Source organism: Balaenoptera borealis (genome assembly GCF_965194805.1).
Source record: "Balaenoptera borealis genome assembly, chromosome: 5".
NCBI classification, from domain to species: domain Eukaryota; kingdom Metazoa; phylum Chordata; class Mammalia; order Artiodactyla; family Balaenopteridae; genus Balaenoptera; species Balaenoptera borealis.
Genome location: NC_138862.1, coordinates 82,030,300 through 82,049,378, shown reverse-complemented (window position 1 = coordinate 82,049,378; position 19,079 = coordinate 82,030,300). Strand labels below are relative to the sequence as shown.

The 19,079-nt window shown below is 41.3% G+C and overlaps 1 protein-coding gene across 3 annotated transcripts in view; it reads right to left on the bottom strand.

Moving 5' to 3' along the window:
- LIPH (lipase H) overlaps positions 1-19,079 on the bottom strand; it is a 49,707-nt gene that overhangs the window by 7,772 nt on the left and 22,856 nt on the right. For all 3 annotated transcript variants that reach the window (XM_082392981.1, XM_082392982.1, XM_082392983.1), the window contains 4 exons: positions 18,127-18,216; positions 15,117-15,284; positions 13,483-13,578; positions 11,631-11,742 (listed from right to left, as the gene is read on the bottom strand). In XM_082392981.1, coding sequence (XP_082249107.1) covers positions 11,631-11,742; positions 13,483-13,578; positions 15,117-15,284; positions 18,127-18,216 — 466 coding nt within the window. The remainder of the gene's footprint in view (positions 1-11,630; positions 11,743-13,482; positions 13,579-15,116; positions 15,285-18,126; positions 18,217-19,079) is intronic.

The following is a 19,079-nucleotide window of genomic DNA, read 5'->3' as shown; positions in this document are numbered from 1 at the left end:
GCCACAATTACTGAGCCTGCGCGTCTGGAGCCTGTGCTCCGCAACACGAGAGGCCGCGATGGTGAGAGGCCCGCGCACCGCGATGAAGAGTGGTCCCCACTTGCCGCAACTAGAGAAAGCCCTCGCACAGAAACGAAGACTCAACACAGTCATAAATAAATAAATAAAAGAACGTGAATTTCTTTAAAAAAAAAAAAAATGTGATTTGTACCTACAATGGAATATTATTCAGCCTTAAAAAGAAAGGAAATCCTATCACATGCTACAACATGGATGAGCCTTGAGGACATTACGCTAAATGAAATAAAACAGTCACAAAAAGATAAATATTGTTTGATTCCACTTATATGACATATCTAAAATAGTCAAATTCATAGAAATAGAAAGTAGAATGGTGGTTGCCAGGGAGTGGGGGAAGGGAGAAATGGATGTTGTTACTTAATGGGTATAGAGTTTCAGTTTTGCAAGATGAAAAAGTTCTGGAGGGACTTCCCTGGTGGTCCAGTGGTTAAGACTCCACATCCCAATGCAGGGGGCCTCGGTTCGATCCCTGGTCAGGGAACTAGATCCCACATGCCTCAACTGAAAAAAAGATCCCGCATGCCACAAAGAAGATCTCGCGTGCCGCAACTAAGACCTGGCGCAGCCAAATAAATAAATAATTTTTTTCTTTAAAGTTCTGGAGATCTGTTTCACAATAATGTGAATATACTTAATGCTACTGAATTGTACACTTGAAAATGATTAAAATGGTATATCTTATGTTTTTTTTACCACAATTAAAAATGCATTAAAAAAAGGCACTGGCCTGATTTGGGACAATTTGAATATCAAAATAAATAAATAATGATAGTAACTGATTATAATTCCCCCTTGATAAAATATAAAAATCCGGGGGTCCATATTGATATATTTGGACATGAAACAAATAAATGAGAAAAAAATGCCTTTCCTAAATGTTGAATTAGAAAAATCACCATATGGCAGCCATCAGAGTAATAATTCAACCACAAAACATTAAAACTAGTGGGTAAAAGTTTGAGGAGTAATGGACTATCTACATGGTCTCAAAGTACCTACCCACAAAATACTAGTTAAGTACAAAGGGAAAAATAGTAACCTTAAAGTGGAGAAACTTGGCAGAAATCACTTTAATTACTTGATCCACATTAATGGAACAATCGAAATTGTGAGCCTCCTAATAGGATGCACTGAGACAACCATTATGTCACCTTTGTGGTGTCTTTGCCAAAGATGCCTGATCTGAATCTAATCGTGAGGAAACATCAGGCAAACCCAAACTGAAGACATGCTAAAAATAATTGACCTGTCATCTTCAAAAGTGTCAAAGTCAAAAGAGGCGAGGAAAGGCGGAAGAACTGTTCCAAAGTGAAGACTAAAGAAGCAGGAAAACCAAATGCAGCCAGTGATCCTGAAATGAATCCCTTTGCTACAAAGGACATTATCAGGACAATTAGTAAAACTAGAATGGGGTCTCAGGATCAGACGGTAGTAATGTATCGATATTATTTCTCTTATTTTGATGGTCAATTGTAGTTATGTAGGAGAATATCCTTGTTTGTAGAAAATACACATTAAAATACTTAGGGTTGATGAGGCAGCATGTTGGAAATTACTGTAGAATGGTTCAGAAAAAGAAAAGGCTCTTAGTACTATTGCAACTTTTCTGTAAACTTTAATTTTCCACAATAAAGAGAGAGAAAAAAAAACTAATAGGAAAGGAGTGGTTTAAGCAAAGAGGGTTATAAGCAGCACCACTCTGGTCCTCTCTCTTTTTTTTTTTTTTTTTTTTTTAATGAGGTGCGTTTTAGATTTTTTATTTATTTATTTATTTACTTATTTATGGCTGTGTTGGGTCTTCGTTTCTGTGCGAGGGCTTTCTCTAGTTGCGGCAAGCGGGGGCCACTCTTCATCGCGGTGCGCGGGCCTCTCACTATCGCGGCCTCTCTTGTTGTGGAGCACAGGCTCCAGACGCGCAGGCTCAGTAATTGTGGCTCACGGGCCCAGTTGCTCTGCGGCATGTGGGATCTTCCCAGACCAGGGCTCGAACCCGTGTCCCCTGCATTGGCAGGCAGATTCTCAACCACTGCGCCACCAGGGAAGCCCCTGGTCCTCTCTTGATCAGAATGTAGCAAGAGGAAAAAGGGATCCCTTCCCACTTCTCCAAGGGCAGCTATGGAATCAGGAAAGGGCAGGGACTCCAGGAGAAGGTGATGCCACCTGCAGATGGCAGAACCCAATGGGGGTACTAGGAAGGCGGGAGAAGAAAAAGGAGATCGGGAGCTGATCAAGGTTGTCCATGAGTAGAGGTGAGATGCCCTCTTCCTCCTAGAAGGATGTCTGGAAATACATGGGGAGGCACTAACCAAGTGTTGGGTTCATACAAGAATAAATAGAGTGAGAGCCAGTGAACTATGAGTTCTGGCAGTATGGTGCACTGAATACCCTGAAAGCATTCATAATAGTGGATACAATTACAAACAACAAAAAACAAAGCTGAAAACCTTTTAAATTGCACTGAACTAAGAAGAAAGGAAAGAATACTGAGAAACCCTCAAAATACGTGAAAGCAGAAATCCAAATAGATAGGAATCCTGAAATCACCTTTTGTTGGTCTTTTTGAAACTTTGTAACCTTGAGCTTCAGTTTTCATGGCCTTGCAGTGCAGTAGGACATGAAACAAAGTCTGTGGACCCCTGAAGGTCGGGAGTTGAATAGAACTCTGGGGGAAGAGTGAACTAAACATGAATTTGAAGTAAACAACCTTCTACCACCTCAGGTGACAGAAAATTCCCCACCTCAAATCTTGGCCCTGTGAGGAGCTAGGGGGCTGAGTGCCCTTCACATGGGTCAGCAGCTAAATTCAAACTACTTGTGGTCTGAGAAACCTCAAGTTTAAAAATTAAAGTGGTCTCAGATTGATGGTATCTCCAGGAACTTGACAGGCAAACGCAAAATCTTTCTGGAGAAATCTACTCCTCAGATCCTCAAAGAATTCCCGCACATAGTGAAATAATTATAATAATAATAAAGCCATTTGTAAGGGGCGTGGAGGGAAGCTGCGGGTTGCAGGCTTTGTGGCCGCCAGCTGCGGGCGGGAGGACGGATCCTGGCTGGTGGGGCGGTGCAGCTGCCGGGTCCACACAGCGCCTGCGCAGCAGCTGCAGGGAAGGGGCACCTCCTGCCCGGGCTGGGTGCGAGTGAGGAGGCCCGCAGGACTGAGTGCTGGGACATGGGACCACCAAAGCGACCTTCCCAGCGGAGGCGCGTGCCCGGGGCACCCCTGCTCTGCAGGCAGGGAGCAGTCAGCCGCCTCCCTGCTGCACCAGACCCTGATGGGACCCAGATTGCTAACGGCAAAAAGAAACGGAAAAATGCAAAAGATTGGAACGATTAAAACCTACCAAAGACTTCTCAGAATTCTCAAAGAGCATACAAATATGTACTTACATGTAAAAAATGTGATGCGTGGACTACCACACTCAAGCAACCTGGCAAGCACTTGCCGGTGACTGTCACTCTCAGGTTTCACTGTGGAATTTCAAACTGCCTAGGGGTGTGGGAAAAGATTAAGGCACCAACCCCAAAAATAATGGCCCATAAAAGGAAAGAGAACAAAAGGAAGTCCACCACTGAGTACTCCTGTTCTAGGGAAGGGGGATATGTGGCCAGAACAGCCTGACTTCCCATAATGTCCTCAAGAAGAGCCAGAATATCACCCTGATGCTGCAGCCCAAGAGTGTTTTGCTGTTTCAAATTGAAAATTGTCATGAGGAGGAAAAGTCCATTCTGGTGCTTGAGGGGACCTCTCAAACTGAAGGCTTGTGTTCACCTGTCTGAATAACAACCAATAAAAACTACAGGAACAAAATCTCTCAAGAAAGGGATTTTTAAAAGAGACACGACAGGGACTTCCCTGATGGAGCAGTGGTTAAGAATCCGCCTGCCAATGCAGGGGACATGGGTTCAAGCCCTGGTCCGAGAAGATCCCACATGCTGCAGAGTAGCGAAGCCCATGCACCACAACTACTGAGCCTGCGCTCTAGAGCCTGCAAGCCACAACTACTGAAGCCCACGCACCTAGAGCCCATGCTCCGCAACAAGAGAAGCCACCGCAATGAGAAGCCCGTGCACCACAACGAAGAGTAGCCCCCGCTCACCACAACTAGAGAAAGCCCGGGCGCAGCAATGAAGACCCAATGCAGCCAAAAATAAAATAAATAAAATAAATAAATTTTAAAAAGAAGAAATAGAAAATCTGAACAGACCTATAATAAAGAGATTGAATTAGCAATTAAAAACAAAAAAGAAAATCCTACAAAGAAAAGCCCAGACCAAGATGGCTTCATGGGTGAATTCTACCAAATATATATATTTTTAAATTTTTATTTATTTATTTATTTATTTTGGCTGCATTGGGTCTTTGTTGCTGCACGCGGTCTTTCTCTAGTTGCAACGAGCGGGGGCTACTCTTCACTGAGGTGTGCGGGCTTCTCACTATGGTGGCTTCTCTTGTGGCAGAGCACGGGTTCTAGGCGTTCGGGCTTCAGTAGTTGTAGCTCGTGGGCTCTATAGTGCAGGCTTAGTAGTTGTGGTGCACGGGCTTAGTTGCTCCGCAGCATGTGGGATCTTCCAGGGCCAGGGCTCGAACCCATGTCCCTTGCATTGGCAGGTGGATTCTTAACCACTGTGCCACCAGGGAAGCCCCTCTACCAAATATTTAAAGAAGAATTAACACCAAATTCTTCACAAACTCTTCCAAAAAAAGAAATAGAAGAGGAGGAAACACTTCTCAACTCATTCTGTGACACCAGTATTATCCTGATATCAAAACCAGACATCACACACAAAAAGAAAACTAAAGATCAATATGTCTTAGGAATATAAATTCCAAAAAAACTCAAATAAAACTAGCAAACCAAATCCAGCAAAATATAAAAATGATTATATACCTTAACCAAGTGGGATTTATCCCAGAATGCAAAGTGGATTTAACATGCAAAAATCAATTATTATAATACACCATATCAATAGAATTAAGGACAAAAACAAATGGTTATCTCAGTACATGCAGAAAAAGCATTTGACAGAATCCAATATCCCTTCAATATAAAAATACTCAACAAACTAGGAATTGAGGGAAATTCTCTAACCTGATAAAAGGCATCTACAAAAAAAAAGTTAATATGTACTTAATATTAAAAGACTGAATGTGGACTTCCCTGGTGGTGCAGTGGTTAAGAATCTGCCTGCCAACGCGGGGGACACGGGTTCGAGCCCTGGTCCGGGAAGATCCCACATGCTGCAGAGCAACAAAGCCCGTGCACTCTAGAGCCCGCGAGCCACAACTACTGAGCCTGCGTGCCACAACTATTGAAGCCCGCGCGCCTAGCACCCGTGCTCTGCAACTAGAGAAGCCACCGCAATGAGAAACCCGCACACCGCAACGAAGAGTAGCCCCAGCTCGTCGCAACTAGAGAAAGCCCGCCCACAGCAACGAAAACCCAAAACAGCCAACATAAATAAATAAGTAATAAAATAAAAGATATTAAAAAAAAAAAAAAGACTGAATGTTTTCCCCCAAAGATGAGGAACAAGACAAACATGTCTCTTGCCACTTCTATTCAGCTTAGAAAAAAGTTCTAGCCAGGTCAGTTAGACAAGAAAAGGGGCGGGGGGGGGGGGGGAAAGACATTCAGATTGGAAAGAAAGTAGTAAAACTATCTCTATTTGCAGATGACCTGATCTTGTACATAGAACATCTTACTGAGTCCTCTAATGAGTTAGCAAGGTTGCAGGATACAAGATCAGTCAGTTGTAATTCTGTACACTATCAATGAATAATCTAAAATGAAATTATGGAAAGAATTCAATTTACAGTAACATAAAAAAGAGTAAAATACTTGGATTAAATTTAACAAAAGTGCAAGACTTGTACACTGAAAACTATAAAACATCACTGAAAGAAGTTAACGAAGACCTAAATAAATGAAAGATACCATGTCCATGTTCATGGATCGGAAGACTTACTATTGTTAATACAGCAATACTCCCCAAATTGATTTGCAGATTCAAGACAACCCCTCTCAAAGTCCCAGCTGCCTCTTCTGTTTTTTCACAGAAATTGACAAACTGATCCTCAAATCTATATGGAAATTCAAGAGACCCAGAATAGCAAAAGAGTTCTGAAAAATACCAAAGTTGGGAGATTTATACTTCCTGATTTCAAAATTTGTTATAAAGCTACAGTAATGCTACACTAAGCTACAAGACAATGTGGTACTTGCATAAAGATAAGATATATCAATCAATGGAATAGATTGAGAGTCCAGAAGTAAACTCTTACATCTATGGTGGATGGAATTTTTTTTTTGACCATGCTGCACGGTTTGTGGGATCTTAGTTCCCCGAACAGGGATTGAACCTGGGCCCTCGGCAGTGAGAGCACAGAGTCCTAACCACTGGACCACCTGGGCGTTCCTGGTCAATTGATTTAGACAAGGGTCTCAAGACAATTCATGGAGAAAGAAGAATTTTTTCAATAAATGATGCTGTGACAACTGGATGTTCACAGGCAAAGGAATGAAGTAGAAGCCCCCTACCTCACATCACATGCAAAAATTAACTCCAAATGGATCAAAGACCTAAATGTGAGACGTAAAACTATAAAGGACTTGTATCCAGAATATACACAGAACTCTTGCAACTCAACAATAAAAAGTTAATTAGCTTAGTTTAAAAATGGGTAAGGCACACAAAAACCTGCACCCAGATGTCTATAACAGCTTTATTCAAAACTGCCAAGACTTGGAAGCAACCAAGATGTCTTTTGTAGATGAATGGATAAATAAACTGTGATACATCAGGCAATGGAATATTATTTAGTGCTAAAAGAAAATGAGCTGTCAAGCCATTAAAAAAAAAAAGAAAAGAAAAGGAGGAACTCTAAATGCTTATATTACTAAGTGAAAGAAGCCAATCTGAAAAGGTTACATACTGTATGATTCCAATTACATGACATTCTGGAAAAGGCAAAACTATGAAAACAGTAAAAAAAAAAAATCAGTGGTTGCCAGGGGTTGGGGGGAGGGAGGGATGAATAGATTTGAATAGGGAGGGAGCACAGATTTTTAGGGCAGTGAAACTACTCCGTGATCCTATAATGGTAGACATATGTCATTATACATTTGACAAAACTCAGATAATGCACAACACCAACAGTGAACCCCAATGTAAACTATGGACTTAGGGTAATAATGACATATCAATGTAGATTCTTCAGTTGTAACTAATGTACTACTCTGGTACCAGATTTTGGTACTGAGGGAGGCTGTGCCTATGTGGGGCAGGGAGTATGTGGGAAAATTGTGTACTTTCTGCTCAATTTTGCTGTGAACTTAAAACTGTTCTAAAAAATAAAGTCTGTTTAAAAGGAAAAGAAATGGCTAAGGGATCTGAATAGACATTTCTCCAAAAAGCTCTACAAATGGTCTACAAGCACATGAAGGATACTCAGCATCATTAATCATTAGGAAATTACAAATCAAAACCACAGTGAGATATCATGTAATGCCCACAAGAATGGTTGTAACAAAAGACAGACATGTATGAATGGATAATCAAAATGTGATATATACATACAATGGAATATTATTCAGTCTTAAAAAGGAAAGAAATCCTGTCACATGCTATAACATGGACAAAACTTGAGGACATTATGCTAGGTGAAATAAGCCAATCACAAAAAGACAAATACTGTATGATTCTACTCATATGATGTATCTAAAGTAGTCAAATTCATAAAAACAGTAGAATAGTGGTTGCTAGGGATAGGGGATGGGGGAAATGGGAATTGTTATTTAATAGATATAGAGTTTCAGATTTTGCAAGATGAAAAAGTTCTGGAGAGCTATTTCACAACAATGTGAATATACTTACTAATGAACTTACACTTAAACATGATTAAGGTGGTAAATTTTATGGGGTTTTTTATCATATGCTTATTTATCATGATTAAAGAGAAAAAAAAACTTTTAAAGACTGACAATAACAGTGTTGGCAAGGATGTGAAGAAACTGGAACTCTCATACATCGCTGGAGGGAATGTAAAATGGTGCAGTCCTTTTGGAAAACAGCTTGGCAGGGAGTTCCTTGAAAAGGTTAAACACAAAGTCCTCTATGATCCAGAAATTCCACTCCTAGGTATATACCCAAGAGAAATGAAAGCATATGTCCACACAAAAACGTGTACATATATGTTCATAGTAGCATTATTCATAATAGCCAAAAAGTGGAAAAAACCCAAATATCCATCAACTGGTGAATGGGTATTTAAAATGTGGTATGTGTGAGCACAGTGGTGCATCTGGGCCAGAGGTCAGTGGATCAAAATACAATGTAGAATATTCATACGATGGAATATTATTCAGCCATAAAAAGGAACGAAGTACTGATGAATGCTACACATGGATGAATCTTGAAAACATGCAAATCAAAAAAAAAGCCAGACACAAGGGCTTCCCTGGTGGTGCAGTGGTTAAGAATCCACCTGCCAATGCAGGGGACACGGGTTTGAGCCCTGGTCTGGGAAGATCCCACATGCTGCGGAGCAACTAAGCCCGTGTGCCACAACTACTGAGCCTGCGCTCTAGAGCCTGTGAGCCACAACTACTGAGCCCACGAGCCACAACTACTGAAGCCCACGTGCCTAGAGCCCGTGCTCCGCAACAAGAGAAGCCACGACAATGAGAAGCCCGCACACCTCAATGAAGAGTAGCCCCTGCTCGCTGCAACTAGAGAAAGCCCGCGTGCAGCAACGAAGACCCAACACAGCCAAAAATAAATAAATAAATAAAAATTTTAAAGAAAGCCAGACACAAAAGACCACATATTGTATGATTCCATTTATATGACATGCCCAGAATAGGTCTATAGGTCTACATCTATAGAGACAGAAAGCAAATTAGTGGTTGGCAGGGGCTGGACAGGAGGGAGGAATGGGGAATTACTACTAATAAGTATGGGATTTCTTTTTGAGATGACGATAATGTTCTGAAATTAGATAGTATTGATGGTTTCACATTTTGTAAATATACTAAAAACCCCTGAGTTATAAACTTTAAAAAGGTGAATTTTATGGTATGTGAATTATATCTCAATTTTTTTAAGGTTAAAAAATATATATATATCTAAAACACATATACAGGGAGAGTCAACAGGCAGATAATATCCTTGAATGTGACTTCATTTGTAACCCATAGACTGGTAAGACTGAATAAGCTCAGGGTACATATTCTAATATTATTATTTCCATTTTCTTAAATCATAAAAATACTAAATACTAAAATGTTAGAGTTTACCTGGCAGAAAAGAGAAAAGTATCCATAATCTTATCACGAAATAGAACAACTATTTCCTTTTCTCCCATATATTCTCTGATCGGTGATGACTTTTTCACAAACATGACTAAAATGGGAATGACTAAACATGACTAAAATAAAGATGTTAAGGTCTCTATCTTAATCAAGAAACAAGCCTCCAACTTTAGGAATTCCTACTTGGGAGAAATTCACTATATGAAATTCAAATTTCTAAGACATAGGTAAAGCAAATATGTAACCAATTATTGGCCCAAATACCCAAATTTTGCTGAGTGAGTGCTCCTCATATAACTGCACAATCTCCCCTGCTGTTTCTTAGACTCTCCAGATGAGGTCTCTGCCCACCTTCCTCATTGATGCCTATAAACTACCTGAGGCTGGTTTCTCAAGATGTGGCCCCTTAGTGGTTCCCTCCCTGAAAATGCTGCCCCACTATGGGTTTGGGGACATCGGCGCTGAAGGGAGTGTGATATTGGCCAAACCGCTTGCCCTCTGTGAGCCTCAGTTTCCTCATTTATAAAATACGGATGATAGGGGCTTCCCTGGTGGCGCAGTGGATAAGAATTCGCCTGCCAATGCAGGGGACACGGGTTCGAGCCTTGGTCCGGGAAGATCCCACATGCTGCAGAGCAACTAAGCCCGGGCACCACAACTACTGAGCCTGCGCTCTAGTGCCTGAGAGCCACAACTACTGAAGCCCGCGAGCCACAACTACTGAGCCCACGCGCCTACAGCCCGTGCTTCACAACAAGAGAAGCCACCGCAATGAGAAGCCCACGCACCGCAACAAAGACACAACACAGCCACAAATAAAAATAAATAAAATAAATAAATTTAAAAAAAAATAAGGATGGTAATACCACTTCACAGGATTTTAGTGAGAATTACATTAACCAATGTCTGTAATGTGCTTGGTTCAATAAACAAAGGCTGTTATTATTATGATCCAAGGATGCATTTTAAAAAGTCACTTCCAGGGAATTCCCTGGCGGTCCAGTGGTTAGGACTCTGCGCTTTCACTGCTGAGGGCCCAGGTTCAATCCCTGATCAGGGAACTAAGATCCCACAAGCCGTGCGGTGCAGCCAAAAAAAAAAAAAGTCACTTCCAAACCCCACACCCACACCTTCCCTATTTATCTACACAGTGAGCCCATAAGGCGATTGCCAGTTTCAGATGACAATCTACGTGGTACTCTAGGGATGAGGCCAAGAGACAACCCGAGTGTCTAGTAGATAATAGGACCCAGGAAACAACTCCTAAGTCATTTAATGAAAGGAGCCTCAAATTCCTTTGCTTACACTAAAGGGTTTGGGTTTTTTTTCCCTTTTTCCTGATTATAAAAGTAACAGATTAAAAATATTATTCGTTATTTTAAAACTATATATATACAACAGCACAGCAAATTGAAAAGTAAAGAGAAACTTTAAAAAGCACTCATATTCCTACCACCCAAGGGGCAATCTAACATATTTTGGCATGTTTCTTTTTCATTATTTTTACAGTGTTGAGCTAATTTTATACTTTATATAATTTTATATCCTGCATTTTTTCACTTAGTACATTATAAGCATTTCATTTAATATGTTTTATAAATAACTTCAATGTTTGAATACTATTTTATTATATGGGAACTAACAATTTCCCCATCATTGGATTTTTAGGGTGTTTCCAATTTTCTATTGCAAATTAGATTTTCTGAGTTTCAGAAATATATATATGTTTTTATGTATATATGTATATTATGAGCTCAGAAAAGAATAGAAACGTGTGTATGTGAGTGGGTGCCTTTGGGCATGGGATTGTTGGGATGTGGCAAGGTTTGTGCTTTTATGTTACATACTTCTTTACTGTTTAAATCATTTATAGCTAGCAGGGATGACTTTTGAAATTAAATGTTTACACAAAGGAAGGAAGGAGGAGAGAGGAAAGGAGGGAGAGGGGGAGGGAGAAAGAAGGAAGGAAGGAAGGAAGGGAGGGAGGAAAGGAGGAAGGGAGGGAGGGAAGGAAAGAAAGAAGGAAGAAGGAAAAAAATTCCTGTACCAATTCCATTTGTAAAGAGCCTGAAAGATCAAGAGCCACAAGAAGTAACTAAGCAATATACCCCTTTATGTATTTTATAGGACAAAGACGCATACAGACCTATAACTAAAAAGTAGATATGTTTGGGATTTAATTTCTCTGAGCAAAAAAGGAAATAGCAAGCTGCAAAGAATCCCAGCCCAACTTACTGATTGATTTTGGATTCTGTGGTGTTTCCAGCTTTGTCTCTCAATTTGATTGTAATGGATCCTCTTCGTATGTTCTTGTTCCAAGTTATAATATCCACAAAGTAATGATATACTACAAAACAGGGAGAGAACATGGTAAGAGAAGAATATTACCAACTGCTTTCCTGAAGGTTCAATTCGTAAAAACCCAACCTCCCTAATAACTGAGTCTCCTTTTCTCTTCCTCTAGTTTTTCTGCAAAGATCCAGGGCAGAATTTTCTAATATTTTTTCCTATTCCCTTTGGTAAAGATGGCCTGAGTGATGGCAGAACTCAGTGGTATGCAGTTGCCATGTGTAGGCGTCACTCTTGGATCAGTGTTTCCACCTTATCGACTGAAATCTCATGGCCTACTGCCAAGTATGATTGGTTCACTTCAATCCCTGCCCATTTTAGAATAAACCAAATAGGGGGCCATGTAGAGACCCTCCACAGCTGACAAGGTCTTCCTCAATCTGGGCCATGTCCACCAGCCTACCCAGCCTCCCTCATCTCTTCCCCAGTCACGCCACACCACCTGCACTGCCATGCTCTCTCTTGCTTCTGGGCCTTTCCCCAACTTGGACGCTCTTACTTTGTCCCCTTTGCCAATTCATCCTTCAGGTTCCAGCTGAATGCACTCCCTCCAGAAGGCCTTCACTGACCCTCAGACTAAGCCAGGTCTCTCTCAGAGTTCTTATCGTGCTCTGGTATTCTCTCATCATTAGTTAACACACTTTATTTACAAAATGCAAGACAAATGATAACCAAAAAGTGGTAAACATATGTGTACATCTATACAGATATTGCCTGTATAATGTCTTATGGGGTTTTTAAAAAAGCTAAAATATACTACAATGATAACTAGGAAGGGATGGTTATTCCTCTTTGTAATCCCAGCAGTAATACCTATGGATATCCATTAATTCCTACTGAATAAACGAGAGCACATAACGTATCCAGAGAACTATTCTTCCTCTCTACTCTCTGCTCCCCAAGGTCAAGGACGCTCTGGGAAGATGGGGATCCCACCATGATAGTGAGATTTGCTATCTCTTGGTCAGACTTGCAGAGAAGGGGAAAGAGGCTCAGGGAAATGACAGTCCCACTAGGGAATAAGGTCAGCCATGGGGTTGCCATTTCATGGCCCATTAGTACTCAGGGGCTTGCCCCATTTGGATTGGGCAGACACCAAACCCTGGGCTGCCACTCATGGCTCCAAAGGAGGAGGGAAACCTGGTGATCTGCAACTTCTTTTATAGGGGTTGCTCCCGAGAAAAGTGAAAAGGGGGATAAGATTGTAAGATGTACATCTGCCCAGGAAAATTCCTACTTGCTTCCCGGGGCATCTGATCATCTGCTGCCCTATTTAGCTCCCATCTTGAATACCCAACCTCTCAATGTCCTTAGAAGGTCATTGCTTTTGTTTTGGAGCTGGAACTGACCCATACATGTGGCTGACACCTGATTTTTCCTAACCACAATTTCACGTCTCTTGGGGCTCAAGCAAATTTCTGGAAGATCTTAGTGATTAGAATGGCCATCCAGTGAAGCTAACAACTATGATTTGTTGAGGTTTTAATCCTTATAACCCAGAAGATAGGCATGATTATCCCCCTTTTACCAAGCAGGACATTGAGACTCAGAGAGGTTAAATGTCTTAGTCACACAGCTATAATGTAGGAGAGTCAGGATTCAACCTAGGTCCTTCCAACTCCAAAGTCCATGCTTCACCATGGCCTTCATTTGCCAAGAAGTAGCCAGGAAGCTGAGACTCAGCCATTCCAAAAATAAAAGAGTTGGGCAACAGCAAGCAAGTACATTCACCACTCACTGCAGAAGGGTTTCTCCTCAGCTGTGTCAGAGAACGCTTTAGTCATAGGAGGATCCCGCTCCCTTAAATAGTCTTTCCAATTATCAGCATAGTAGCCTATAAAATAAGTCAGAAAAGTGTAACATTAACATGTATCATATAAATGTAAAAGCAATGGCGGAGATAGTGAGAACAGCGGGTTTGACTGCCACCACCATCGAGACAATCCCCCTCGTACCCACTTGCCAAAGGACCCTCCAGTGGCTTTTCCCCCTATCTACTGACATTACATCACCAACCCTGGTCCTCAGTAGCAGGGGTGGGATTGTGGGGAGTGACACACACTGGGTAGACTAAAAATAGCACTGATATTTTCCAGCAATACATTCATTTTCTAGATTATTTAAAACAGATTCAGGTTTATACCTAGAACAGCATCACTTTTGCAAAGCAATGTACTTTCTTGAAGAACTATGATTGGGCCCCTGAAGTGCAGAGAACTTGGAATTGCTGTTACTCTGTCAACAGGCAGGGAAACGCCCTCCTTCGTGGCGTGCCTACAGGAATGAGGCTGAGGGCCATCCCTGGGGCCTCTCTCTCTCCTCTGTTCCCACTGCTAGGGAGTGGCCTCCACATTCTGACTTAACTGATCTGGAGTGGAACCCAGGCATCAGCATTTTTTAAAAGCTCCGTAGATGATTCAGATGCACAGTCAAGTCTGAGAACCCCTTGTCTATAGCATGCCCTGATGTTAACTTGAGTCTTTCCTTTGGGTACAATTAGAGAATTCTCATGACCATCCAGTTGCAAAGTCTCCACCATCCGGAATATTTCTACTAACCCTTAGCAAATATCCAAGCAGCCTCCACGGTGTCTGTTACCCCAGCCCACCCCTGTATGTGTCCATGCACACAGCACCAGAGTGTGGCATGAGGGCATTTACAGACACAATTTGTTAGAGGGGTTGCTTTGCCAAACCCTCCCCCAGCAGAGAGGTTGTGTGCCTGGAGAGGGTGCTCCTGTCCCCACAGGAGCAGACTACATAAGGTGACTGTGCCTGGGTGAACTTGGAAACTCTTCTGGAACCTTCTTTTTCTTGCTAGAATAAAGTGTCCAGGGAGGTGGCTCTACCTTCTGGATGAAATCCCATATAGATTGCCTTTCTAACATTCTTTATTATTAGGAGACCCCAGAGTACTTCACAGAACAAATTGGCTACAGAAAACTAAGTAGGTTGTGGGGTTTTTTTTTTTTAATTAATTTATTTATTTATATTTATTTTTGGCTGTGTTGGGTCTTCGTTTCTGTGCGAGAGCTTTCTCCAGTTGCGGCAAGCGGGGGCCACTCTTCATCGCGGTGCGCGGGCCTCTCACCGTTGTGGCCTCTCCCGTTGCGGAGCACAGGCTCCAGACGCGCAGGCTCAGTAGTTGTGGCTCACGGGCTTAGTCGCTCCGCGGCATGTGGGATCTTCCCAGACCAGGGCTCGAACCCTGCATTGGCAGGCAGATTCTTAACCACTGCGCCACCAGGGAAGCCCAGTAAATTTTTTAAAAACAGGATTTTCAGGCCCATTTTTAGATGGTAAAATGGTGCTAGGATTCTACCAGAAATTAGCTCTTTGTTAATCAGAGTGGGAAACTGCTTGCTGGACTTACCCAGAAGGGGGCAGGACTCCGTCTGTGATATGCCACAGTTGACACACTTGCCGTTCCTATAATCCCGGTAGGAGTCACAGGGATACGCGGTGATGGTGCAGTTCTCTCTCAGCGAAGAAAGGTACAGGTACACGGACCTCTGGTGGTCACACTTAAAATACTGTATTCCTGGGTTGTAAAAGGAATGATCAAAGAGTAGAGCAGTTGTAGCATTTAGTAATAAATAGTGCCTCGCATATTGTTTATACACATAATTTATCATGTCTCCTACACACCAGGCACTGTGCTAACAGCTTCAATGTACTTGATTCCATTTAATCCTTATAAAACCAATAGATCAGGATTCATGCTGACAAATGGCAGGAGACAAGAAGATAGGCATGATTACCCCCATTTTACCTAGCAGGACATTGAGACTCAGAGAGGTTAAAGGACTTGACTTTGTCCTTCCTTTGTCAGTGAGAGGAAGAAATGTCAGTGGTAGTCAGAGATCCCCCGGAGGTTTTCAGCAGAAGGCAAGCACATTTAAACCAGTAAAGACATGAGAGAAAGACGGCATTGGGGAGCAATTTGTAGAGGAAGATCCCCAATGAGGGCAAGGAGAGGAGATAGTTGTGAAAAAGGATGGGGGATGCTTCCACCTTGGGTCAGATGGGGAAATGAATGTAAAGACCAACTTTGTGATCTAAGGTTAGGATAGCTAAAATGGCTCCTTCAGGTGGGACCTTGATCTAGGTATAAAAGTCAGATCTAGCTCACCTCTAAGAGGTGAGGGTTTATAGCTGGGGCGGTATTTGGAATAGAAGCATGAGGAGTGATCATAGGGAGTCAGCAAGAGATAAGTATGAGGCTTTTCTGGCATTATTGAGGGCCTTGGAGAAGTTAACAAGTTTGCCTGGACCTTGTACTTGATCAACAAGACTCCATGACTTCTCCAGAATGTGCCCAAGCAAAGATGGGGGCTGACATGGCAGAGACCTAAGGGCCTGGGGGTGCACAGGGCATTCATGAGAGCAGACAAGTGACAGGGGCTCCATTTCTGCTCCAGAGGTGAAGGGTGAAGTGAGAGGAGCTGAACAATAGGAGGTGGCACTGGAAGCTGTAAGTGGGCAAGAAGAGGTGAGACACAAGCCTCAAGTTAATTCTTGGTGGGTGCCATGTGATGTGGTGGTGAAAGAGGAGGCTGATGAGGCATAGAGGTGGCCATCAGAAGAGTTGGAGCTGATGAAGGACTAAAGTACAAAATATCAGAGAGGTTCATCAGAAGGTTGAAGGGTTAGACGATGAAATCATTCAGAAACAGGAACTGGGTCCCAAAGATGGGTAATCAAAGGAGGTAAGGATCTCAATAGCAGACAGTGAACCCCATGGAAAGAGGAGTTGTGATTGTGAGCTAGTAGTTTGGAGAGGCACTGGGAGCTGGAGCCAGATCAATGTTTCTTCTTTCTCTGGAGTCCACATATGCCCATAGAAGAAATCAGTGGAGGACATAAAGAAATAAACTGGGCGAGAGAGGAGAAGCATGGGGCCAAGCTGGACTGGAGTAAAATCTGACAAGTCGACATTTAATTATTGTTCCTGGAACTTCCACTTGCAGAAACAATGAAGTTAATAATGCTACAGAGGATGTCCTTTGTAAGCAAAGCACATTATCTTTGGCTGCTCATGGATGTAGTTACATTACAGCACACAGGATGGGATTTGAATACACACCATTTATGGTAAAATATGATTGGCCCTACTTATGCCATTTCATCTGGATCATTTTCAAACACTACGTCATTCCCATGGGGCCATATACAGCTACCATTTTGTAACAAGATCATCTTTTTCTAGAATTATTTCCATGATTGTTTAATTTTCTCTAACAATGGTGAAATACAGATTCAGAGCACTTGGCGGGGGGGGTTGTTTTTTGGGTTTTTTTTTATTTTTGGCTGCGTTGGGTTTTTGTTGCCATGCACGGGCTTTCTCTAGTTGCGGCGAGCGGGGGCTACTCGTTGTTAGCGTGCGTGGGCTTCTCATAGCAGTGGCTTCTCTTGTTGCAGAGCCCGGGCTCTAGGCGCATGGACTTCAGCAGTTGTGGCATGTGGGCTCAGTAGTTGTGACACACGAGCTCAGTAGTTGTGGCTCACGGGCTTAGTTGCTCCACAGCATGTGGGATCTTCCTGGACCAGGGCTCGAACCCGTGTCCCCTGCATTGGCAGGCGGATTCTTAACCACTGTGCCACCAGGGAAGCCCAGGGTGGGTTTTTTTAATTCTGTCCCCCATCACACTTTAATGTTGCCCTCCAACTACCCATTTTTGTTTTGTGAGTTTTTTCTCGTTATAAAACTAATACATGCTCATTTAGAAAATTAAAAATAATAGCAAATTATGATGCAAAAATTACCTAGAAATCCAACATCCAGAGATCACCACTAATAATTATTTGGAGCACTTATGTTTAGTGTTTTTTTCTACACTTACACATGTACAAATATACATTTAAAAAACAAATTGGGATTATACTGTATAATTTGTGTATTTTTCACTTAACATCATATTGTAAGCATTTTCATTAAGCTGACAATATGGTTTTTAAGAATTACATTCCTTTGTGTAGGATGCACCATACTATTTAATAATTTTCCTATGTTGGGTATTTAGATTATTTCTAAAAACTTAACTATTATAAACAATGCCATGTTGAATATCTTCACTCTGATTTTTGTCTACATTTTCCATTATTTCTCTAGGAGAGATTTCCAAATGTGTAATTTCTAGGTCAAAGACACACCTTTTCAAGAGAGAGAAATAATTCAAAATCACTTTTAATCATATGGTTATTTTTTTTAAGTAGTATATTTGAGTAATAATGTTTAATTTATAATTTATATTTATACCACCTCTATCTTCTCAGGAAATTTGTTTTTGATTAAAAACGACTTCACATAGAATAATATCAGATTTTTAAAATACACCTTTTTTAAACCACTATTTTACAAAATATAAAGTATCTGCACTTACCTCCAAATATTGTTTGGGGGCAACCAGGTTGATCCAATCCTCCATTTGGGTAGAAGTCTATGTTTCCTAATGGTTCCCTGTAGCCCAGTGCTAAAAGACAATATACTATGCTTTTATACTGCTTTGAACTTTTCCCATCTCATAGCTCATTTGCCTGTTTAGGATATAGGCAGAGATTGTCTTATTCTTGTCTTTGCTGCTATTGTTGTCGTTAAACCTATTTAAATATTTTGTCCAAAGTTAGCCAGATAGTTAGTTAGAAAGCAGTGATTTCCAAGTAGGAGACTATGAAGCTAGTAACAGAATTTATTTCCCATATTTCTGAAAATGTAAGAGAATTTGGTCACTCATTCACTACATGGCTGATAAAATGATATGTTTCATGTTTATATTTGGCTGGAACACTCATTGCTAGGTGCTTCCTGAGCCTCTAATTACATTTGTGTAAGTCTTTAATGAATAAGAAACAGGAAAAAATGAACCTTCACTTAGTAGGAGAAACCTTTAAAGTTTGGGGATCTAGGATGGTTAAAAGATTGGAAACTCTTCTAGAAAATGGGGACCTAGAAAATTATAGATAGATTTAATAATTGCTTATTCTCTTTGACCTTGTAACTCCAAAGTAATCAGTAAAATGCTTGATTAAAAGATTATACAGGGACTTCCCTGGTGGTCCAGTGGTTAAGACTCCACGCTTCCACTGCAGGGGGCATTAGTTCAGTCCCTGGTCGGGGAACTAAGATCCCACATGCCGTGTAGTGTGGCCAAAAAAAAAAAAAAAAAAGATTATACATATGTATGTATGTATATATATGTATACACACATATATAGTGTATCATTGCAATAATGATAATAGCTATTATATGTTCAGGAAACTACATGTGTCTGTGGGTGTGATACTAGGGGTTTTACACAGATTTCTTCTAATTTTCACAATGTCTGAAAAGTAGCC